Source organism: Myiozetetes cayanensis, unplaced genomic scaffold (genome assembly GCF_022539395.1).
Source record: "Myiozetetes cayanensis isolate MyiCay16 unplaced genomic scaffold, myiCay2020 scf52, whole genome shotgun sequence".
Lineage (NCBI taxonomy): Eukaryota > Metazoa > Chordata > Aves > Passeriformes > Tyrannidae > Myiozetetes > Myiozetetes cayanensis.
Window position 1 is genome coordinate 172,651 of NW_026087765.1, and position 24,631 is coordinate 197,281.

At 59.3% G+C, this 24,631-nt stretch overlaps 1 protein-coding gene across 1 annotated transcript; it reads left to right on the forward strand.

Annotated features, from left to right (window-relative positions):
- Positions 1 to 1,330: 1,330 nt before the first annotated feature.
- NPDC1 (neural proliferation, differentiation and control 1) lies at positions 1,331 to 23,816 on the forward strand. Its single transcript, XM_050334325.1, is given in 9 exon segments — positions 1,331 to 1,468; positions 14,632 to 14,775; positions 19,096 to 19,203; positions 19,328 to 19,501; positions 19,619 to 19,685; positions 20,678 to 20,812; positions 20,814 to 20,972; positions 21,167 to 21,263; positions 22,221 to 23,816. Coding segments are annotated over 9 exon segments (1,059 nt in total). The 5' UTR covers positions 1,331 to 1,371; the 3' UTR covers positions 22,299 to 23,816.
- Positions 23,817 to 24,631: the final 815 nt, after the last annotated feature.

Genomic DNA, 24,631 nt, shown 5'->3' on the forward strand with positions numbered 1-24,631 from the left:
TTCCTGCTCAGCCATGGCAGGTGGCAATTCCTTCCAGAGCTGAGCCTGGTGTCCCTGGCACACCGCACTCTGGCGCCTCACTCTCAGCATTCCTTGGACAGGCTCGGAGCGGGCTGACAGCCTGCCAGGGCACCACTGCTGCCCTAACACAGCTCCTGCTGTGAGCGTGTCGCCTGGGGCTGAGCCCAGCCCCCTGGCACAGCGTGGCTGTGGGAATCCCTCCTCCAAGGATCAGGCAGCACGTGTCAGTCAGTGGGATCCCGGACAGAAGGACCCATTCAGCATCATGTCATTGTGTTTGTGCCAAGGCCTCAGGACTGTGCCTGGAGCATGGGGACAGAGATCAGATGCTGGGATTTTGCAGAACTGTCTACCTTGGCATTCCCTAACTCCAGGGGGGAAGACCTGGGAGCAGCAGCACATAGAGATGCTGGGGATGACAACATGGTACCCCTGCTGGACATGGCTGTTGGCATGACTGCAGTGTCCATGGGGCTGGCAGCTGCAAGGGCACGTCTCCACCAAGCCCCCACTGTCCTGCAGCCAGATGGGACATTCATGGTCTGAAGGGAGGGGTTGGGAAACAAACCCTACAGATGTGAAATTAATTCAGGATATGGGAAGAGGTTTTGCAAAGGAACTCACTGTGTAGTGACCCAGGGATGTTCCTCAAACTGGGAAGGGAGGGGGTGGTTTGGTCATACACGACTCTAACCAAGGCCAGCCAGTGGCTGCAGCTGAGGTCTGACTCAGCACTCACACCTGGGTGCTACAGCTGTGGAGTAGGCAGGGATATGACACCTCCTGCCACCAGCTCGAGCATTACTGCAGCAGCAACATGATCCACAGGTGGGATTTCCCAGCCCCTCATTCCCAGCATAGAATCACAGACTGCTTTGGGTTGGAAGGGACCTTTCGAGGCCATGTAGTCCAACTCCCCTGTCATGGGCAGGGACACCTTCCACTAGACCAGGCTGCTCAGATCCTCATCCAACCTGGCCTTGAACACTTCCAGGGATGGGGCAGCCATAGCTTCTCTGGGTAACCTGTGCCAGTGTCACTCACAGCCAAGAGTTGCTTTCCAATATCCCATCTAGCCCTGCCCTCTGGCAGTGGGAAGCCATTGCCCCTTGTCCTGTCCCTCCATCCCTTGTCCCCAGTCTCTCTCCAGCTCTCCTGGAGGCCCTTTAGGCCCTGGAAGGGGCTCTCAGGTGTCCCTTTGGGGTCAGCGATGCCGAAGCACTTCACCCGCCGAGCAGCGGGAGAGGGCGTGACTTTAAGGAGGGGCGTGGTCCATAAGGGGCGGGGCCCTGACCCGCCGGCCCCGCCCCCTCCCGCAGCGCGGCCCCGCGCCCGCCGTGCCCGTGGACGATGGTGGCGGCCCGGGGCGCTGCCGCCCGCCGCGGAGCGCTGCTGCTGCTGCTGCTCGCCGCCCTCGGCTCCTGCCCTCTGCGCCTCGTCCGTGCCGGTGAGTGCCTCTCCGTTCCCCCGCCTGCCTGCGTCCGTGTCCTCTCGCTGCCCCCGCGGATGCTCGTGTTCCCTCCTACGACGAACCCCGGTGCGGTTCCCCCCCTTTCCTCCCCCATCATCTCCTCTCCCACGACGGATCAGCATCCATGGGTGCTCATGTCCCTGGGTGGAAGCAAGATAGGAAATGCCCCCCCACGTAGCCCCACTGGGGTTTCTCACACCCCTCAGCGCTCCCCGGGGACGGGCAGCGCCGCACTGTCACCCTCCTGCCCGCTGCTTAAGGGGGGGCCTGGCAGCGGCTGGCACCCGCGCAGGGCTAGTCCCCAGCAACTGTCTGGGGGGGCTGGAGGGACCCACAGATATTGGCGGGGGCCAGGAGGGAACCACAGATACGGATCCTGGAGTGAGGAGACAGCATGGAGTCATGGGAGCGGCCCACAGGAAGCACCTTTATTGGCAGGAAAAAATACTAAAAAAACCACAAAGAAAACCATCAAAACAAAGGAAAAACCAAATAAAGGTGCTGCTGTGAGCGAGCCATCCAGGGGAGCTGCCGGGAGGGCTGCTAGGGAGGGAGCCCTGATTGCCCACCTACCCCATCGCCCTGGGAGCGGCTGCAGCATCGCCCCGCGGGGCTGCTCCCGTGACGGTGACATTTCTGCTCTCTGCTGGGGCAGAAGGAATGGGTGAACTTCGCTCCCTCCCCACAGCACCACCCTGCTTGTCTGCCGAAGCATTGTTTTGGGGCGTTCAGGTTTGATTTGTTTGAGTTTCGGGGTCTGAGTTAGGGCATTTCCCGTCCCGGGGGGGCTGACACTGGGCGTGCTCCGTGTCCCCTCGCTCTGTGCCCACTGCTGGGGTGTGCAGGGCTGCGATGGGCATGAACACCACCCTGAAAACCCTAGCCGGCCCTGAGCGCTGCTGCCTGTGGAGAAGGCTGGGGCTGCCCACCCCTGCCGGCACCGGGGAGGCGCGGTGTCCCAGCCTATGGTACGGCCTGTCTCGGGCAGGTGCTTTCTGCCTCGCTGGCGCAGGAGCTGGGAAGGGCCTTCTGGCTCCCAGCATTGTTTGCGGATCCGATATTGTTTCCCTGAGCTGGCTCCCGGCGGGGCAGACGCCGGGCAGGCAGCCTGCTGTCAGCCGGGGCCCAGGCTGCCTCGCCGTGCTCTGAGGGACAGCGGGAAGGTGCAATAAGTGTTAAATCTCCCGGTGGATCAAAGCAGCTGGATGCTTCCATGCCGGGGCGGTGGGAGGTGGGGATACTCCTGCACTTCCCCTCTTCCCATGAGCCGAAGCTGGGGTGGCCCAGCCAGGGGTGCTGCTGACGCAGGAAGGAGACCCGGGTGGCTCCAATGCAGCCATCAGTGATCTGGCACAGTCTCTGCTGCTCTCGAATTCAAGGGGTTGGTGTGGGATCGTCAGGACTGGCAGTGCTGCTGGGGTGCAGTCCCTCCAGGGGCTGGTGGAGTGGCTGTGCCTGGGGGCTGTGTAGGGTAGTTTCCCCTTCCCCTCCCTTCCTAGCCTTGCAGGTGCTGCTGGAGGTGAGACTGGCTCTGCAGCAACAACCTGCTCCAGCACTGGGATGTTGCAAACTCTCGGCACATGTGGGGTTGGGATTTTCAGCTCAACCTCTTTGCTCAGTGAGATGCAGGGGCATCTCGTCTTTGAGCTGTTCCTGATGGCAGCAGCCCATTGCCAGGAGGTCAAGGTTGTGCAGCACAAGGCAGTGGGGAGCTCCACACAGTTTCTCCTAGAGATGTCTAGAGAAACATTCCTGGGATGGTGAACAGGGAAAGGAGTCACTGTCCTGCCCCCACCACTGAGCACAGTGGGGCACAGGAAGCGTTGGCTGTTTCTTCCCACTTTATAATTGGCCTTCCTGAGTGGATGGGGCAGAGCTTGGTTTTCTCTGGGAACAGCTGTGAGGTGGAGGTGACAGGGCCAGGGGCAGCTCCCGCCTGTGGTGTGCTGTGATGCCGGCTTCTGAAGGGCAGGGAGAGAGTGGGGGAGAAAGTCCTGGACCACCATACCTGTGTCCTCCTGCCTCTGTGGCTTCATCAAAGCTTTTTCAGAGAGGGGTTGGCATCTCCTCTTCCTCGTCCAGCACTGTGATCCAGAGCCCCTGCAGCAGATTCAGACTCCCAGGATGCAACTGCACATGGCACGGTGACATCCTCATCTTGCCGTGGGCCTGATCTGAGGTGGAGGAAGAGCAGCAGTGCTCTGGAGGTGCTATAGGGTGGTTTAGGTTTCCTTGCTGCCCCTCAGCTGTTTTTTTGCTCCCATGTGTCCCTGTCCAGTGCACCTGGCTTTGGGCAGAGCCCTGGCCTCGCCTCATTTTCTGGCTTCATTTCCTGGAACATGAGTGAGAGCCAGACTGCTCCCCCCTTCTTATCTATTGTTTTTATTCTTATTAAAACAAAAAATGTTCTAATAATAATAATAAATTCTAATAAATGTTATAATGTGATGATGGGCTAGAACCCCTTCTTTTAATAATCCTGAACCTCCCAGCTCCACTCCAACAGTCAGCACTTCACATCCCAAACATCCAGAGATGTGACCTGCCAACTCCACATTGCTGCTCCTTCTTGTGCTGCTCTGCAGGGATGCAGGGGGGAACATGGATGCTGGTGCTGATACCAGCTGCCCCAGCTCTGCGGTGGTGCAGGGACTGCTCAAGGTCCCCAGCTGGACACCACAAGGCAGGAGCCATCCCCTGGGAAGTTCCCATGGCTCAGCCTGTAGGTGAGATTGCCATCCTCTTGGCTTTTCCTTTGTGTGCTTAGCCACTGCTGCACTGGGGAGGTGTGAGGGGCACAGTGGCTTCACAGACCCCTGTGCTGACCATTGACGCTGGGACAGCTGTTGGGAGCGAGGCAGCAGGGCTGGTGCTGCATCTGTAGTGCTTGCAAGGGCCTGGCTGCCCTGCCGAGCTCCCTGGGGCTCTACCCAGTGGGTGAGCAGGGGGTGGTCTCTGAACGCCCCAGCATCCTGTGGATCGGTCTGCAGGAAGCAGCCCCAGCTTCTTCCTGAGGCACAGGGAAGGTTGTCCAAGTCCCCCCGGGAGCGGTTGCCAGTGGTGGGCAATGGTTCCACTCAGCCACTCCATGTCTTTGAACCCCTCATGGCTGCATGTCACGGTGTCCTCTGCCACGCCGGTGCAGACCAGGTGTTGCCCCCCACTGCAGCTGGGGTGCTGCTCCCCTGTGAGCTCTGTGCCTTTCTCAAGTTTAATTTTCCATGCAGTTCTGTTCTTGGAGACAATGTCCCCACCTTGTTCTCTGGGGTTACGTTTTCTGAGCTGGCACCTTTCCGTGGGAAAGGAGCTTTCTAGTGGGGACTGGGTGTGGGGGAGCTGGGACATTGGGCACAGGCATCCCATGGGGTTCTGCAGGCCAGTACCCCTGCCAGGGACCTGGGCAGGGCTCCATCCACAGACCTGAGGAGGGTGAATTGGTGGAAAGAGTCCTAATATCTGTGATCCCAATTGCAGAATCAGCCTCAAGGAAGAGTTTATGGAAGAGACAGGGTGAAAGTCCCTCATCGCATTCACTGCAGCTGAGTGGGGACCCACAAACACATCTCAGCCATGCCCTGTGGGTGCTGGTGCAGGGAGAGCTGGAGCTTGGGGCAGGGAGACCGTGGTCCTGGAGCCTGGGGCATGTGTAGGGTCAGATCCTTTGGATCTGCATTTTCCCTGGCAGCTCTGGAGATACCCTTACCCCCACCCCAAGGACCCCCCAGTTTCCCAGGGGTGCTCGGGTTCTTCCCACAGCACAGAGGGAAGATGCTTTGGGGACATTTGCCTGAAAAGTCTCTTCTGGGCCGTGGGGGTATTAAGGGAGGTAATCGGCTTAGCCCTGACAGGCGCTTCCGGGGGGGTGCGGGGACAGGGGGTGACAGTGTGATCAGGACACGGGGGACAGGGAGATTGCTGATGGGTGCTGGAGACTAGAGGGTGATGGGGATATTTGGGATAGGAGGGGTGTTGGTGTTGGGGGTATCAGGGGTGTAGCAGGGGCAATGGGAACAGGAAGGGTCACGGGATGGACAGTGTGCTGGGAACAGGAGAAATGTGTGGCTACACTGGGGACAGGAGGGGTCATAGCATGGTGGGGACAGTGGGAATGGGAAGGTTGATGGGGGCTTCTGGGGGCAAGAGTGTCAATGTGGTGATGGGGATGTTATGGGCAGGAGGGGCAATGGGATGGCCTCTTCTCAGGTAAAAGGTGCTGGGTCCCTGGGCGCAGGGTACAGTACCTGCCATCAGTCTCATCCCTGCATTGATTCCATACAAACAGTGCCCCAGCTCTTGGCCCCCACAGGAAGTTCTGAGTCTGCTCAGCAGGACAGTGACTGCCTTGGGCCAGCTGCCCCCCCAAAAAAAACCCCAGGCCAGGCCCCAGCACCACTGCCAATGCTGGGGCATCTCCCTTCCGTGCCTGGGTGTTACCCAGCGCTGCTGCCACAGAGTGACCAGCGCTCCGAATGGCAGCTGCAGGCCTGTAATTAGCCACTTAGTGAGCTAATGAGAATTGCAACGGGAAGAAACTGGCCGTTAAGTGCCTGGAGCGAGCTTTGAATTGAAGGAAGGAAACACAGCTGGAGCATGTCCAGGTCCCTGCCTTATCCTGTCCTGGAGCACCACGGGCTGGCAGCTCCCCACCTTAACCCGTGCATGCCATGGCACGTGCCAGGGTCCCTCCTGCACGGATGGAGGACGGCAAAGCCTTTGTGGGGGGAGATTCGCTCTTTGGGTGGGAACCCATCTCTCTAGATGGGTAACATGAGAGGTGACATGTCAGCTGAGGATTGGCAGGGACCATTGCTCATGGTGGGACAGGGATCCCCTGGGATCCTGGCCCCTGTTCCCTTCCTATAGAAAGGAGACTGTGCTGGAGTTGGAGACAGGAGGTATGGAAGGTACAGTTCTCCAGTGCACCCATAACACCAATGGGTGCTGCCTGGGCTCGGCTGGGGGTCAACAGGGAAGCATTCCTGGGGAGCTCACAGCTCTTGTGTGCAAGAGAAGCAGCTCTGCCTCGGGGATTTCATCATCTCGCATCTGTTGGGGATTATTTCCCAGCCACCTGCTAAATCGAGAGAGAGGGCAGGCCCAGTGAGCTGCTGTAATGGGACCCATCCTGTGGCCATCACTCCTGGCTTCCTGACTAGGATGGAGAGGGTTTCCCTGAGCTGGCTCTTCCTATGGGGCATAAATCACCAAATCTCTGGGTCCAGCTCTTTCAGCACCATCTGCAGTCCTTTTGCAGGGGCCCTGGGATGCTGCGTTCAGCAGCACCCCTGGGATGCAGCTGTGCATCCCATGGACCCCCGGTTTCTGGGTTGATGGGGCCTCAGTTTCTGGGCTCTGCCCCATGGGACATGATGACCCCACAGGTCTTTATCACTGGCAGTGGCTGAGTCAGCACGGTCTCAGCCACGGGTGCAGCCTCAGTTGAGTGGGGAGCTGTGGTCCCTGTGTTTCCACTTGCCTCTGACCTTGCATGTTCATTGACTCATGGTGCCCTCCCGGGGTACCCTTACCAGCCCTTATTCCAGATGCTGTTGTTCCATTGGCTGTTCCTACAGCCATAAAGGTTGGCCCCTATCACCCAGTAGCCGGGGTAAGGGGCTGTGTCCCCAGACACTTGTTTCAGGCTGGTGGGAGTGCCAGGGCTAGTGCCAGGCAAGGAGTGGATGAGAGGAGCTGGACCGACAGGCAGACTCCCCACCCTGAGCAAAACTGCCTCCAATCTCTAAGGGTGTTTCATCAGCAAAATCATGCCAGTGCTTCTTTCTCAAAGGCTGCAGGATGTCTCCAGTGACAGCGTGGGCTGTAGCAGGGGCTGGGAGGGCTTTGACTTTGGCGAAGAGCATCTGGCATAGTGGTGCTGCTCCTCTGGGCGGGTACTTCCAGCCCAGCAGTGGGATCACGTGGGAGCCTATGGCTGCTTGCAGATGGCTGAGCTGTGCTGAGCTGTGCTGGTCCCTGGGCTGGCAGCTCCTCGTGTGCATGGGCTGCCCTCTCTCACCTCTGCACCATCAGCAGTGGCTCCACAGGGAGAGCTTGCCTGAGGCTATGTCTCTGCTGTGGCTCACTGGGCAGGTGAGCCCCCTTGAGATGGTGCCCTGCTGATGGGCCAGTGCCCAGGAGTGCCAAGAGGAAAGAGCTGGACCCCAGCCCTTCTCTCCAGACTGCTCAGTGCTTCAGGTGGGTCCATGGTGCCAGGGCTGCCTGTTCCCTGCCATGCCAGCACAGCATGGTGCTGTGCTGCCCATTGTGGCGTCTCAGACCAGGGATGCAAGGAGGGGTCCCTGTGCCAGTGCTTGCTCTGCACTGTGGTCCTGACCACCAGCTGCTTCACCCATGGCATGGTGCCAAACCTGCCCAATAACAAGGGAATTAAAGAACCCCACCTCTGCCCCAACCCCAGCCCCCTTGGGCTCAGGACAGGTGTGAGGCCTGCTGGTTTTTACTTCAGCAAAACCTGATAAACAAGACCTAAAGTGTGTGGTTCAAAGAGCAGCCAGGTGCATTTTGGAATGGGGTGGCACTAGGAACAGCCTGGGGTCCCTGACATGGGATGGGCAGCCCCAGGGAAGTGGCATGTGGCACCTGGTTTGCCTTTTGCTCTTTTTTTTTATTATTTCTTCTCTTCCTGAATATCTGAAGCCACTTGTGGCTGGAGACTGCCTGGCACAGTCGGGGCACAGGGGTATGCAGTGATGCATCCTGGATGCAGAACAGCCTCTGCAGGGCTGGAGCTGGGGCTGGCAGCGCCCAGGGGTGTTGGGGCTGAGGTACCAGCCCAGAGACAGGGTGGGTGATGGGATGGGTTCTCCTCAGGTACAAGGTGCTGGGTCCCTGGGCGCAGGGTACAGTACCTGCCGTCAGTCTCATCCCTGCATTAATTCCATAAAAGCAGTGCCCCAGCGCTTGGTCCCCACAGGAAGTTCTGAGTGGCTTGAGTTCTCACCTGGCTTGATGCCCCACTCACCTGCCCCAGGCAAGGAGGGCCACATCCTCTACTGCCTCCTGGCTCTGCCCAGTCCCTGCTGGTGTCTGGATCCATGGTTTGCTGGAGCTGTTTCCATCCGTCCGGGTGCCATCTCCCCTTCCCATAGCCCTACCACTCCAGCCCTTGCACGGCAGGCAGGCTGCCAGGGCAGGGAACAGGCATTTTTCTGGCCATTTAGGGGATTTGAGCAGTTATGACACAAAATCCTACTCCCTCAGCCTGGTGGAGTCTACTTGGTGCTGCTCCAGCCTAGGATCACAGGATCAACTTGGGATTTCAGAGTGCTTGTAAATGGAGTCTCCTCTAGAGTGGGGGCAGGCTCAGGGAGAACACCAGCAATTGGGAGGTGATGTGCTTGGGGATGCCAAGGGTTTGGCACCTGCTCACCTCTGCAGAAGCATCACTCAGCCCCTCCTGTCACTCCCTTTCCCTTGGCATTGAACCTGGAGCAGGACAAGGCTCAGGAAGCCCACTGTGATGCCCTCAGGGCTGCAGAAGATGTGCACGTGTGCTACCTGTGTTCCGGGGCTCCACGTTGGTGGCCCCACAGCAGCAGCAGGGTGGGTGTGGGTTGAGGCTGATGGGGCCGTTTCCCATCATTCCTGGCTGTTGCTGGTGGGAGCATTCCCTTGTTGGGAGCAGAGTGCAGCGAGGTGTTTGCTGTTCAAGCAGGGAGAATGCTGCCACAGGGTCCCTGTGGAGGTCCCCACGGAGGTTCCTTGTCCCCTAGTCTGCGACATGGGGCTGCTGACACTGTCCCTTGGCCTTGAAGAAGCTGGAGATTGCCTCTGCTGGCTGAGCCAAATCTCAGTGCCCACCAGCTGCAGCTGGGAGCCAAGATGTGAGACACAATGGCCTCGAGGACAGGAGTTGGTGGCATGTGGCGTCTGCCTGACCAAATCTACTGAAGCACAAAGCAGTCGCTTCCAGCTGCTCTCTGGAGCTGGAATGGCATGGCCAGCGCTGCTGCAGGATGCAGGGCCAGACTGGTGGCCCTGGCTGTGCCGCAGCTCCATCCCCAGCAGTGATGTGATGTGGCCAGTGACCCCCCACTCCCAGCTTACGGGGTCAGTATTGCAGAGAGCCCCACTCTGCTGCCTCCACACGTGGGAAGGGGCTTGACTGCTGCGTTTTTGGGGGCAGGAGCACAGAGGTGACGTGAGCAGCTGCTGGCAGTGGTGGGGCTCCCATGGGGACTGCCTGAGCAGTGGTGCCAGCTGTGCCCAGGAGCGGAGACTGCACCAGGACTGCAGCTCAGCCATCAGCACAGTGTCCGACTTGCAGTCATGGTGTAACCCCTGTGGGCAGGGCGTGTCACCCGTGGCTGCTGTGTGCAAAAGGAGTGGTGCCAGGGCTTGGTACCCCAAGCATCCAGCCTGCCTTTGGCTGTGTTACTGCAGCTGTTGGCAGTCAGGCTGTGACCGTCTGGCTCGCCTCAGGGGCCACATCCCTGGGCACAGGCAGTGGAGCTGGGGCATTGGGGTGCCTCAGCAACCCCTGTTCCTACCTGCTGATGGACAGGCTGTGAGCAGGGGGAAGTGAGACCTCAGGGGATGGAGTGTGGTGGGGAGCATCCCATCAGCCTGCCTGCCCAATGCCTGCCTGTCTGCCTGCCCAAGGCCTGCTCCAGAGTGCTCCTTCAGAGCCAGGAGCAATTTGTAGAGCCAGGAGGGAGCCCCAGACAGTGCCAGCTGGCAGAGGAATTGCTGGGAGAGGCTGCAGGCAGGGCCCACAGCAGCTCCCACATCACCTGGCTGGAGGAGGAGGATGAGGAAGAGGAGAATGACCTTGGAGTGGAGCTGGCAGACACAACACCACCGCAGGCCCCACAGGGGTTGCTGCCACTGCTGGGGCTCTGTCACACCCTCGCCATGACCTTTCCTCAGCCACAGTCATGTGCCAGTGTGCAGGGGCTCAGTGTGGGAGGGAGACCTGCATCCCTGTTCCCCAGACACCTCAAGATACCCCCGTGCCCTGGCTCAGTGCCCATGTCCCACCAGGGGCATATCCTGCTGCCATAGGGGCACTGGACCCCAGTGGTGCCAGGCAGGTTGCTGTGGTGGGCAGGTGTTGCTGGTGCAGGGATTGTGAGCACTCACACCAGTGCTCACCACTACTTAATTGCCTTCTTACGTTCACTTTTATCTCTCTATCTGCGGCAGTGACGCATCGAGGGCAGTCCCTGCTTCCCAGCCACCCAAATGTCCTCCTCGGGTTTGTTTTTGTTTCTTTTTCACCTGTGTGTTTTGGCACGAGTGTGGAAGAGCTGCTTCACTCAGGCTGTGACTGCCAGCGGCTCCAGGCCCTGCCCAGGCACCCCCTGTCACAAACATTCTGCTGTCCTTGGGGATGGGGGATTGTGCTCAGCTTTCCCCCATGGATAACACATCCAGGGGCCATGGACACATACCTTGCAGTTCGCACACTTGCATTTCCTCCTGGGCACAGGTCTGTTCCCATTTACGTGTGTCCCTAGCTTATGCCCACCCATGTCTGTGCTGGCTGCAGGGTGTCCTGTGCACGTGCTGGCCTTGGGCTCGGCTCCTGTCTGGGCTCCTGCCTGCAGGGAGCCCCTCACCTCCTCCAGCACTGGCAGCTTGGCACAGCCCTCAGCTTGGTTTAAGGAGTTACCTCAGCTGTGCTGGGCTGGGCTCGCTGCCCACCTGCACGGGAGCTGCGTGCCATGGCAGGGCAGTGACACAAGTTGGGGCATACCCCTCCTCCCAGTACCCCATGTCATTGCTCACTCCTCTGGTCTGTACCATCCCACAGGCAGGTCTGTGCTGCCCTTGCACCCCCGTCCTTCAGGATCCCAGCCTGAGTCCCTCCTGACCGTCTCATCTATGGGCTGGCCTTGTTGGGCTGCACTGATGCCAAGCAGGGGGTATGGTTGGGGTGGGGGCATCCCAAATTCTCCCAGATTTGACAACAGCCTCACAGGTGCAGAGACAAGGTGGGGCAGCTGCAGTGGGCATGCTGTCACTGGTAAGGGTGTGTGGCATGGTGGTGACACGGCCATAGCTGGGTGGAACGTGCTGGGGCATAGTCAGGACCCATATTTTGTGCCAGTCCCAGCACCTGCCTTTGGGTAGGTGTTCAGGAGGGTGAACTCATGCCCAGGGCACTGAGGAGCCAAGGGGTGGTGCGAAGGGTCGGGTACACCCCAACATGGGAGCTGGACCCCACCACCTGCCTGCTTGAGAATGGACAGATGGTACCTGCCCCCCCGGGCATGTGTGGGTGTGCAGGGCTGGGGCAGCATGGGGGGCAGGGTGTGACAGCCCCCCAGGGTGACAGTGGTCAGGGTTGGAGATGCCCCCGTGGTGCCTGAGTTCTGGCACACACAGCACTCAGTCCCTGTCACGTAGCGTGGCACTGAGGTGCCCACTCCCACCAGCACAGGGCTCTCACTGCTAGGCTTTGAGGTGGGCTCAGAGAGTGGCAAAGCCCCGTGGGCCCCCTCAGCCCACAGGGTGCCCTCGCAGTGATGCCAGCTCACCATCCACTGACTGGTGACACATGGGGAGCTCTGAATTGCAGCCTGTGACAGCTGGGCAAGCACAGCTCATTCCTCAAACAGAGATAACAGCCTTCGCTGGGATCCAGCCTAGGCTTTATTTATTTACCTGGTTGCTGGACTCTGGCTTGGGGCTTGTGCTCTGGCTTGTGCCCCCATAGCCCCTCCCACTCCCCAGGGTGGCTCTGAGGGTGTTGTCGAGGTCTGGCACTGCAGGATGACCTTACTCTGGGATGGCTTACTCTGCTAGTCACCAGCTTTTGACAGCACCTGTTTTGGGGAAAAATGTGTCCATGAGCCTGTGGCACAGGCAGGGGTGCTCTGTGTTCCCCCCAGTGACCCATGGGGCTGTGGCATGTCCCCAGCCTGGGGCTGTGCAGTGCCACAACTTCCTCCTGCCCCTCATGTTTAGACAGAACGGCCTTGAGAGTAACCCCAGAGAGGTGCAGCCAGTAACCAAGGCCAATTTCTGTGCTTGACCACCTGATTATTTTCCCATTAAGCACTAATTGCCCCAAGCCACCTGGCTGAGGCCCACGGCAATCCCAGGGAGCAAACCCAGCTCCCATGGGCAGAGTGGGCTCTGCCTCCCACGTGGGCTCTGCCTCCCACCTTGAGTGAACACCCTCCAGGTTGCTGTGCCTGGTGTGGGGTTCAGCCAGCCCTAAAATTGCAGCTGCTGCAGGAGAAACCTCTACAGTGAGGGCAGCTCTGCCCCTGACACTGCCAGCCAGGAGGGGGAGTGATGAGTGCCTCGGGGGGTGCAGTGGGGAGCAGGCTGGGGGCCATTAGATGTAGTTGCACCCTCTGGTGAGCAGTTCGATGGTGAAATACGGCCATGCAGAGGGATGGGTTGCTGTGGGTGGCATATCCCACTCATGGCTTTGGGGTGACATCCCTCCTGTGCCCTTGCTGGGGGAGCAGAACTATCATGATTCATGTCTTGGCAGTTCCATCTTGTTCCAGGATTCTCCAGGGGTGGTGCCTCCCTTGCCCCCGCTGTGCTGCAGCGATGGGGATCAGGACAGCCCCGTTGGGATGCCCCTCCTCGTGGGGCACTCAGTGCCAGGGCTGCCCCCCAGTGTTGCCATCCCCGGGGTGCAGGACAGGTGGGTGCGTTGCTGGTGCCAGCGTGGGTGGCGAGGGCTGGCAGGGCTGGCTCGAGGTGCGTGGGCTGGTGCTGGGAGCCAGCTCCTGCCGTGACTCATCACCTGGCCCTGCTCCCGCTGCGGCCCCACAGCCCTGCTGCCTTCCCGGTGCTGCCTGCAGGAACACTGTAGGCATGGCCACGCGTGGTGAGGGGCAGGGTAGGGCAGCTGTGCCCCTATCCAGCTCTGCCTCCTTATGCACTCCCTATTCAGCTGCACCTCTCATTCAGCTGCACCCCTCCTCCAGCTGTGCTATCGCTGCCTCCCATCCAGCTGTGCCCAGCCTGAGTGCTGGGCATACTAAGGGGAACCTGGTTCTGTACTGCCACCAGCTCATGAGGGAGGGACACTCACGCTGTGGTGGGACTATTCTCAAAGAACAGTATTGAACTTTGTTACCTTCCTTCATTCAGTGCTATGCTGTTGTTTTTCCAAGCCTTCTTTAAATAAAGTGTGACTTAAAAATGTGTGTTATTAAAGTCTCTTACTGAGACAAGGCACTGCAGTAAGGGAAGAGGGATGGCTCGTCACTTCCAGGCCCCCAGCATGTCCCTGCAGCCCCCTGCTGAAGGTGACACCTGAACCCTGGCCCTGCATGTCACTGTCCTGTCTGGTCACAGTTCCTCCCTCCACTCTGCACATGGTTTGCCACCATCACCCGGTCCAGGACTCAGCTTTGTATAGGACACGGGGACTCTGTGTCCCCCCAGGAGGTCCCACTGGCCTGAGCCTGGCTGGGGTGATGAACCAGGGTGCTCCCGGCCATGACAGCGCTGCCATGGCATGATGTGTCGGGTGAGGTGGAGCCTGGGGGGCTCATGCCTGTTCCCAGGGAGTGGAGATGCCCCATGATACTGCGAGGGAGGTTTGGGCTGCGGTGCTGGGAAGGGTTAGCTCCCTCTGCTTCCCCTGGGCAATGCTGAAGGGATGGGATCCTAATTGCTAGTGCTGGTGCTGACCTGTCACAGCCCCACTGAGGCTTTGGGGCATGGATTTGAGACTTTTGGTTTGACAGTCACCACGTGAGCTTCAGTCTGTACTATGTGGGGCAGGCTGGGGTAGGAGACCCTGGTCACTGCCAGCTCTGTGGGGCTCAGGGTGTCCTGTAGCACTGCCTGGTGACAACCCTGGGGCTGGGGACCTGTATGGGAGTACGGACACTGGCTGCCCTTCCCTGAGGCAGCAAACTTGCAGGTCATGGAATCGCAGACTGTCTCGAGTTGGAAGGGACCCATAAAGATCATTCAGTCCAACTCCTTGGTCGTTAAGCTTGTGATTAATTGCAGCTGGTAATAGCTTTCTGGAGGCAAAGCAGGGCCAAGGGGCGGCTCTGGTGAAGCCAGTCTATACCTGGGAGCTGCAGCGGGAGCATCCCAAGGCAGCTGGATCCCATTCCAAGAGGCCATGGACAGACCTGGAGGCACATTTGACCTCTCTCCTCCTCCTGAGCTCTTTTCTCCTGTCCCCACAGCAGTGTCCTGTCCCCGGAGCCTGGACTGTGCCCTGCAGCGCCGAGAGTTCTGCTCACCGGGGTCAGGTGCCTGTGGGCCCTGCCTGCCCCCCTTCCAGGAGGACGACCACGGGCGCTGTGTCCAGAAGCAGTTCTCACCCAGTGGTAGGTTCACTCACCCTTCAGCAGTGCCTTCACCCCCTGCCTGCACACCTGCCCCTCACCTGTGCAGCTGTGGGAGGTTCTGTGCCTCAGGGCAGCACCCTGCCCCAGCAGCACCCCATCCTCTGCTCTCTCCTCTGCATGGCAGCCGTATCTGTATGGGGATGGCTGCTCTGCTCCCTCTCACCCCTCTCACCGCAGCTGGGGGCTGATTTTGGAGTTGGCAAGGAGCACATGGACCCCACTCTGCTCCACGTGCATCCTTCTTGGGTGACTGTGTGTGGCCTTGCCAGCACCTCAGGGTCCCAGGACCGCTGGGGGCAGGAGGGGGCCAGGCGGCTTCCAGGGTTCTCTGGGGTCTTGCCTGGCTGTTCCTGGGTGCAGGCTCTGCAGGAGCAGGGAGGCAGCTTTCAGCACACAGAGCTGTGACTTGTGCTGACCCTGTGGTCGAGACAAATGTGTGCCCACGGCCTCACCTGTCCCGGGGCTGAATTGAGACATTGGCCTGTGGTTCAGGGCTGCTGCCTTCTCCTTGGGTGATACCCAGCATCCGTGCCAGGAGGGCTGGGGTCGGCAGCCCCAGGCAGGACTGTGCCTGCCTGTGCACCAGGGTACCAAAGGCTGTGCAGGGTATTATTGCTGGATCCTTTCCCGAGGGATATGAGGGGCTGTGACGCCTGGGTGGCTGCACTGTGCCAGTGGGCAGAGAGACAGGCAGCCATGGTCACCCATCCCACTGCTGCTACAGTAGATGGGGGGTGCTCCTGGTGTAGCCATGGCACTTGTGCCCCAGTTCGGCTGCAAAGAGTGCCAGGCACAGGCATTTTTTAGCATGACTCTCAACTCTTCATACCACTTGGAAAGCTGTGGCAGAGCTGTTTCTCTGCCCCCTTGCTATGGGGTTTTATGCAGGTTCAACACACAGATGAATTAAGACCGTAATTAGGGTTCCACACAATTATTTTTCCTATAACTATAGTGGAGCAGCCTCTGTGTCTGGGGAAGAGGCCAGGACTGACCATGCCCTTGGGCTGCTCCTGGTGTGTTCTGGAGACCATCTGGATGCAGGGTGGCAGCTCTGGAGCACCTCTGAACCACCTCCTGCTGCAGAGCACATTAGCATCTCCCTTCAGCCTGCCCTTCTCCATCTATTCTTCACTCCTGCTGCCCCCAAAAACCGCCTGCTAAGGGGGTCCCAAGTCCTGGGGAGCTTCCAAAAACATGTGGGATGGTTTGTCCTGTGCCAGGCAGGATGGAGAAGTGCTAGTCACTGACCCAGAGAGGCAGCTCCCCTGGCATTTGAGTTCCATGCAGACATGGAGGGGTCCTCTGGGTTTTGGGGGATTGCTTTATGTTCTTGAGCACATTCGGGGTCCTGTCAGGGGGCAGCCAGAGCTGCTCTTTGCCCACAGCTCAGCCTGGGTAGGCACATGGGGGTGGCAGAGCCCAGCATGCCTTTAGTGCCATTCCTTGTGGCGGGAGGATCAACCTGTAAATCAGAAGAGAGAACCCAAAATGAGGCCCTTTGGCTGAAATGGGAGTGACAGCTGGAGGGGTTGAGAGGGGATGGCACAGGGATGGGGTCCAGGCTTGGCATTTGACAGCAATCAGGGGTCCATCCCCCCTGCCATGGGCTCCTTATCCACAAGTATCAAATGGCTTTGGCAGTTGTTCATATTTTATTTTTTAATATGAAGTCTTGGGAGCAAATTCCCCTCTCAGAAGGGCTGCACATGCGCTGGCATCTCCATAGCAACCCAGATCCTTTCTGAAGAACGCAACCACAGTTGCATCTTCACCCAAAGAGATGCAGGACCACGGTACCGTCCTCTGAGGACCCACCCTGGGAGGACAGAGACCATCTGGGTCTCTCCCAACCCCATTCTATTGTCCCACGCAATGCCACTAGCTTGTGACAGCAAAAGTGTGGGTACTGGAGTAAGTGAAAAAGGGGGATCCCCTCCCAAATCCTCTATTTTAGCATCCTAAGGATGCCCAGCTCCTCTTGGCAGGGAGGCACCAATTTTTTTCAATGGGGGCTTTTACATCCTGCCTGTACCTTGATCTGGCAGCAGCACTGGAGAAATCTGCAAAGATGAGGAGGGGCTGTGATAGCTGCATTTTGGGGGAGATGCAAGGCAAACAGAGGGGACTGCTGTGGCTCAAGGAAGTGTAACCCTTTAAAGGGGCTGCCCCTTTGCTGTGTGGTTATGCATGATACCAGGATCCCAGCTGCTGCTGGATCCCTGGCAGGAGCATGGGCGGGAGCTGGGGATCCTCTCCCAAGAGCAGCTTTTTGGGGTAAAAAGCATCATTTGGGGTCTCAAGAGTGATGCACGTGAGTATTGTGTTCGTGCCACTGGTGGCAATGTGGGGAGGTCTCGACATACCCAGCACAGACAGCATCAGCACAGAGGTGAGATGGGACGCATAGAATCTCGATGCAGTGCATCCTACAAGTTGGCTGCCTGCACATGGCTGGTGCTGTTTTGCACAGGGGTCTGAGCCCCCCAAAATCCCGTGCACACCATGGTGCTGCATGTGTCTGTGCTGTGATGGGTTTGAGTGATGTGCCTCGAGCTGGTGGGTCCCATCCCTGCTTCTGCTTGACCAGCACAGAGACCCACCAGGCTGCAGGAAGCACTTTGAGAAAAGGGAGAAAAGGGGAAAAAGGGGGGGAAAGGGGATCTCAGCTCACATATAGGGAGGTTCCCCCTTTCCCACTTGCTGAGGATTCCAGCACCAAGGAGGGTGTCAGCCATCCTGGGGCAGGATTATAGAAATCAATGGACTTGTGCCCTCCTGTGAATGCTGTCAGCCTCAAATTTCCTCTGCCCAGGGCAGAAGTCACACTTGTCTCTCCTTGGTCCCTGCTGTCCCCAAACCATCACAGTAACTGGTGAGACCTCGATGTGTGTTCTACAGTTGAGCCCTGAGGACGGGAAGCCCCGAGGAGGGGCCGGGGGCAGAGGGGAGGGGCTGCGGGGCTCTGCCATCCTGGCTGTGCTATCCTGCTGCAGACGGTGGTGGGACCTACCATGAGAGGGCACCCACTCCCTGCACAAGCCCTGCCTGCACCTCTGAGTGCCCTGTGCATGTCCTGTGTGTCCTGTATGCCCTGTCCCTGCCCTGCGTGCCGTGTGCTCGGCCATACCCTGCCTGTCCTGGTGCTCCCCAGCATGCCCAATGCATTGCAGCATCTCTGCTCCTCCTGTTCCTGGGACAGTCAGGCCGGAACTGGGGCTCAGCCTGGCCCCCTGTTCCCTGTAGCAGCTCAGGGCAAGTGTCTTACCTGAGAATCAAGCTGCCGGTACCATCTTGCCTTTCTATGTCTGTATTTATGCTCCGGGGCTTTCCACCTGAATATGGGCAGAGGGAGCAGGGATAGGGATTGGGATGGGAACAGGGATAGGACAGGGATGTCTCTGCCTTTGAAATTGAGATCAGTCCGGTTAAAAGCAGGGGTGAATGTCAGAGCTGGACTCTACTCAGTGAGCCTGAGAAGAGCAGCTCCATTCCTGCTCCACACTGTCACCCTGTGGGTGGGCACCTCCAGGCTAGAGTGGGGGTCCTGGCCGTGCCTGATGCCACAGGAGCCCTCTGCAGGCTGAATGTCCCTGGTGAGCACTGTGCATAAGATACCACCCATGAGAAGCTGGGCCAGCCCCTGGGGATACAGGATGCTCCTTGCTGCATGGGGCACCCCTACTCCCTTCCTGAAGGGGCTGCATCCTACCGGGTGGAAATCAGCCTCGCTGCTGGAGCGAGGGCTCCCACACTCTGTTGGACAGCCCAGCTGAACCCTACTCTGGGGTGGCTCCAGGGCCCCTGGGCTGTAAAGAACAATTTGGGGTGAAAACCAGTGTTGAGGTGTCCCCTGCCTGCGACACACCCTGCTGGAGCTGCCCCTCACCCCCACGGCAGTGGGGCAGCAGTGGGGTGTCTGTCCTGGTCCAGCTCTCATCCCTCCACACTCGGGGCTACTGTGAGGCCCCGGGGGCAGGGCCATGAAGTAGGTCCTGCACAGCAGGTGCTGGCACCCTGCCTGCTCCCACAGGATCTGCAGGACCTGCTGCCTCTGTCACAGGGGCACTGTTGCTCCTTCAGCCTCCATTGCTGGTGGGATGAAAATCCCTCCAAAAGCAGCAAGGACACACATGGGTCCCAAGTCCCAGCTTTGGGAGGGCTGCGTCTGAGGGGGCTCAGCCTCACCACCAACTGCATCTGCTGGAGCTGGGATACAAGCCCCTTCTTGAGGAGGCCTGGGGGTGGGCACATGGCTGCACCCTGCAGTGCCTGCCTCACGCACACTCTCTCCCACAGGACGGACCTCTATTCCCAGCTTGGAGGCAGAAATTGATTTTCTGGCAGATGTGCTGGCCAGGCAAGAGGCTCCTCGCCACCGCCCGGTGCAGGATGGCAGACCCAGGAGTAAGTGCTCTCTCCCTACTCCCAGTGGTGCCAGGGACCCCATGGCAGCCAAATCCTGCACCCCAGGCTGGTTTGCCCTGCAGAGCTGCCCGGCAGCTGCTCACAGCTCTGCCTTCTCCTGCAGCCACGCTGGTGCCCGATGGCAGCAGACAGCGCCTGGCCAGCGGGCTGAGAGAGGGGCAACTGCAGCTGGGTCCCACCGGCACCGCAGCAGCCGCCACCCTCCCCACCACTGCCACGGCCCAGAAGAACCCGGTGGAGGCATCCCCCATCCCTGCAAATGACAACATGGTGCTCGGTGAGACCCCGGGGACCCGTGGGAAGGGGTTTCACACGCTCACCAGGGAGGCATGGGCTGGTGGCATTGTGCCATTGGCTCATCTGCTGTCCCTCGGTGTCCCCTCTGCCTGCACAGGGCTGATCGTGGTGTGCACAGTGGCCGGGATCTCGGCGCTGATTGTGGCAGCTGTCTGCTGGTGCAGGTGAGCCGGGGCTGCCAATGCCAACCAGTCCCTTGGTGTCCCTGTGCCTGGGCAGTGTATTCCCATGCTTCCCAGGCACGAGCGGTTGGAGGAGAGGCAATAGCTGCCCTTGCCAGTCCCCTCCAGCCATGGTGTCTGCTGGCCAGGGTGGGAGGACAGTGGTGAAACATCCCCGTGCCAGGTGCAGGCTCCTGGGAGTGGGTGGCACCCATTGTGGGCATCACTGTGGCACTGGGTGCTCACACTCCCAGCACGTTGTTGCCTTGTACCCAGGCCCCTTGGGATGGAGGTGGCTGTGCATGGGGGTACCACCTGCCATGGGTGCCATCTCAGGGAACAGGGATATGAGTGGGAGGACTGAACCCCTCTCACAGTCACTGACTCAGGAATGGAGCCATCTGCTCCCATAGCTCCCAACTTCCTCTAGGATGGACTAGAGAAGTAATTGTCCCTATTCTGGGCACTGGTGAGGCACCTTGAATCCTGGGGTCAGTTTTGGGCCTCTCACGACAAGAAAGACATTGAGGGGCTGGAGCATGTCCAGACAAGGACAGTGGAGCTGTGGAAGGGTCTGGAGTATAAGTCTCATGAGGAGCAGGTGAGGGAGCTCAAGGGGGTGGGAGGGGGAGGGGAGGGGACTCAGCCTGGAGAAAAGGAGGCCTTCTCACTCTCTACAAGTCCCTGACATAGGAGCCAGGTGGGGGTTGGCTCTTCTGCCAGGTAACAAGTGACAGGACAACAGGAAATGACCTCAAGTTGTGTCAGGCAGGTTTAGGTTGGATATTAGAAAGGGAGGTCAGGCACTGGAACAGGCCTGCCCAAGGAGGTGGTGGAGTCACCATCCCTGAAAATGTTCAAAAACCGTGGATGTGGCACCTGGGGACATGGTTTAGTGATGAACTTGGGAGTGCTGAGTTTCTGATGGACTTGATGACTTTAGAGGGCTTTTCCAACCTTAGTGATTCTGTGATTTCGATTCCCCTCCCCGGCAGGCTGCAGAAGGAGGTCAGGCTGGCGCAGAAAGCGGACTACTCGACCCAGCGAGTGGCCAGCCCCCTGCCCTACGACAAGATCTCGGTAAGGCACGGCCCTCCCTGTAGGGTTTTTGGTGCTCTGCTGGAGGGATTCCCACACGTGTAGGCCCCCACCAGTCAGGCTGGGACACTCCAGAGCCTGGCCTCTACAGCTGTTCCTGCTCTCTCCGCAGCCCGGGGACAAAACGCTGGCACAGAGCGCCCAGATGTACCACTACCAGCACCAAAAGCAGCAGATGATCTCCCTGGAGAAGTAAGCAGCCCCTAATCATCCCCCTGGGCTTCATCCCCTCCTTACATTCTCTCTCTTTAAGATGAGACTGGATGTGGCACTTAGTGCCATGGTCTAGTAACCACTAGTGGATCCACGGCAATGGATCAAGGGTTGGACTCGATGATCTCAGAGGTCCTTTCCAACCCCGCTGATTCTGTGATTCTCCTCCATAGGCATAAAGAGGAGCCCAAGCTGCCGGACTCTGCATCCTCTGATGAGGAGAATGAGGATGGAGACTTCACCGTGTACGAGTGCCCTGGGCTGGCTCCGGTACGTGGGCGCAGGGGGGCTGGGGGTCCCTGGGGGTCCCTGTGCATGTGGGGGGCATCCAACATGTGCCTGGGATGTGCAGTTCCTTGTAAGGACCTTTTTCCAAATGTTCTTCATCAAACCTTGTGTACTCCAGCCCCTCTGTTCCCTTCCATTGGAGCTTTCCAGTGGGCAGGAGTGTGTGTTCTGGCACGAGGCTTTTCCCTGGGAGCAGAGAGCCAGAGCAACCCTTGGCACACCTGACCCACCATCCCTGTGTTGCCAGGGACACAGTCACCTCAGGCTCCTGAGCACCAGGACTGGAGGGGGGCTCATCCTAGTGCCACCCCAGTGTCTGGAGCATGGACCTGTGACCCCTCAAAGACAGGATCGTCCTCCCTGGCTGGCAGGGGACCCCGGGGAAGGGCACCTCCTAACAGCCCTGGGTACAAAGATCACAAAGGGCTGCTGAGGGGCCTTTCACATGGTAATGGCTGCAAGCCCGGCCATCAGGGCCCAGATGGAGGGCCATCACTGGGTCTTTACAGGCCCATTAAAGAGCACTTGATGGCAGGGAGGCAGGCAGTCTGGACAAGGCACCCCATTCCTGCTGGGGGGCCCTTCCTGGGGTCCCCAGTCTGAGCAAGGAGCTCTATTCCTGCCAGCCAGCCTGGGAATGCTGTCCTGCGATCCCCAGCCCACCTGTGGGGTCCCATTCCACCTGGGACCTTGGGTTTTACACATCACCCCACCCCAGCATCCCCAGCCCCACCTGTCAGGGAAGCAGCACCTTTCCAGGAGTAATGAGGGTCCCGGTGGGTGTCACCCCATCGCAGTCCACTAGGTCAGCCCCTCCTGCCTTGTCCCTGCCACGTTGGGGTTCAGACCCAAACTCCTTGGAATAGGGCAGCTGAACCCCAACTGTTTTCTGACCTCCTTCCTTTTCCTTTTCCCATCCTCCTCCCTCCACCACGGCAGACTGGAGAAATGGAAGTGAGGAACCCGCTGTTTGACGACTCCTCCTTACACCCTTCCAACCCCAAGTCGCACCAGTAACACCCCTCCAGACTCCTGCACCCGAGCTCGCTACGGACTGTGCCTGCAGCCGGGCCGGGCGGGACGGCCGTGCCGGAGGGGCCCCACAGCCCCCGCTGCCAGACTGTTCGACGCCTGCCCAATAAACACCCACTAACAGCTATGGGAGCGGGGATCGCCCCCGTTTCCAGCGTCCTTGTCCTCTTTGCTGCTGTGAACGCGTCCCTACCTTGCCCTTTGCTCACTGCCCTCGGGGACATGCCAACCCTACACGTGTGGGGTGGCTGTGCTTTGGCACAGGCACTGGGGGGGCTGGGCACTGTCTCTTTGCAACTGGCTTTAAGGAGGGGACTGCTGCCCTGCCTGCAGCTATGCCGATGTGCAGCAGCTGGGAAAGGGATGGAGAGAGGGTTAGAAAGCAGGAGAGGGCCAGAAGGGCTGGGCATGCTTATGTCTGGCATCAGGGCTGCCAGCCTGCCCAGAGCCCCTCTGCCAGGGATGGAGCCTTTCCCTGGAGCAAATGGCATCACCAAGGGCTTCGGTGCCCATTCTGCCCCCTCCTTCCCAGCCTGGGCAGCCCCTGGCAGGAGGATAGTGCTCTGGGAGCCAATGACAGGAGCAGGAGTGGCTCAAGCAGGTGCTGGCATCACTCCCCAGGATGCTCCTTCAGATGCTGCCCCAGGGTGCAGACAATCCCAGTGCCACTGTGGCCCTGGAGCCCATGCCAGGCCGTGCTGGCAGAGGATGAGCTTTCTCTTACCCCAGGCCTTGGTGGGGTGAAAGCTCAGAAAAAGGGTTCAGGGTTTTGTTTTTAAGCCTGTGTGGCCGTGGGGGAGGAAGGAGCAGGACTGGAGGAAGCAGGGGTGGCTGGGAGGAATAGCCGAGGCATGGGGGCTTTGCTGTGCTACTTCAAGTCTCATGGAGCCCACGCCCTGGCATCATCCCTGTGGGGTCTGGCACTGCACACTCTGCAGGCATCCCTCCGTGGCAGGAGACAGTCTCCACTGCTCCATCCCAGGCACCTCCTGGGCCTCAGACACCCCCTGCACCCCAGTCTTACCAGTGTCCAGGCTCACCAGCCCTCACCAACGCATCCCTGCTCGGGGCCCAGTGCTGCTCCCCAAAGCCTCCCTGGTGCACTGGGTGTGACCCCTCCAGCGGAAGGCCCAGGACAGAGTTTGAGTTACTTTGCACAGATGTGGCTTCAGACCCTGTTGTGGTCTGTCATGACCACGGGTGACCTGTTGCATGGGGGTGACCTCTTGCACTCAGGGAAGCCATTGCACGCTCAGGCAGACTCAGGGCAGGCAGCAGTGGCAGGGACGTGCCAGTGAGCGGTGGTGGCGTGGAACTGTTCCTGGCCCTGGCCCTGGCCCTGGTGGGGTGGCTGACAGAGCCTGTCTCGGCACAGACTCTGTCCCTGTGTCCTGCGCTGCCCCTCCCCACGGGCTGCTGCCCCTCTCCCCACACCTCTCGTCGTCGTTGTATGAATTGTAGTTCTTTTAAAAGATTTTATTAAAAGACCGTGTTTGAGACCCATGTGAGTGTGTGGTGTGGGACCCACGGCTCAGTGGGCTCCTCTCGAAGCGGGGTGTGTCAAGGAGACGGGAGGGAGCATGCTGTGGGTCCCCCAGCCCCAAACCTTCCCTGGGGAATAGCGGGTAGCCATCCAGCTCCTGCAGCTGGAAGAGCCTTTAAACCTTTCGTAAGGCTTTTCACACACACGGAAAGAACTGAGGGTTATTTTCTTCTCAGTGTTTGCCAGGAGAGGTTTCCCCAGAGAAGGTTCGGGTGGGAGCCCCCGCACCCAGCCCTGAAGCACCGAGAACCCACCCTCCCCTCCGCCCCTCGATTCCAGGGCCCTTCGCACCTCGGGAATGGCAGATAAGGGCTATCACGTCCCCCCATTGTGTGCAGCCGAGCTCCTTTGATCAGGCCAGCCCCCCCATCAGGCTGATACCATCTCTCCTGGTTTCGGCAGCCGGAGGTGGGTGCTGACTCACCTCCAAAGCACCCAGTCGGAATGCTTCTCTCATGGATTCTCCAGCTGCAGCCCTGGATGATGCGCACCCCAAATAACCCGAGAACCCCCAGGGCTCAGTCCTGGGGGAACAGCCTCCAACTCCCGTCTCCCGAGGTCCCCAAATTTGTCCTTTGCTCTCAGAGCTCATCAATCTCTCGGAGCATATCCAGACTTTTTGGAAGGCTCTAGCTTGGAGTAAAACCTGTCTGTTCCTCCTGGGAAGACCCCCTTGCTCCTGGTACAGCAGTTGCAGGACCCCTGTGTCCCCTGGGAATCCGTGTCCCCACAACATGTACGGGCATGGAAGGATCATTTGTCCAGGGCCACGGCA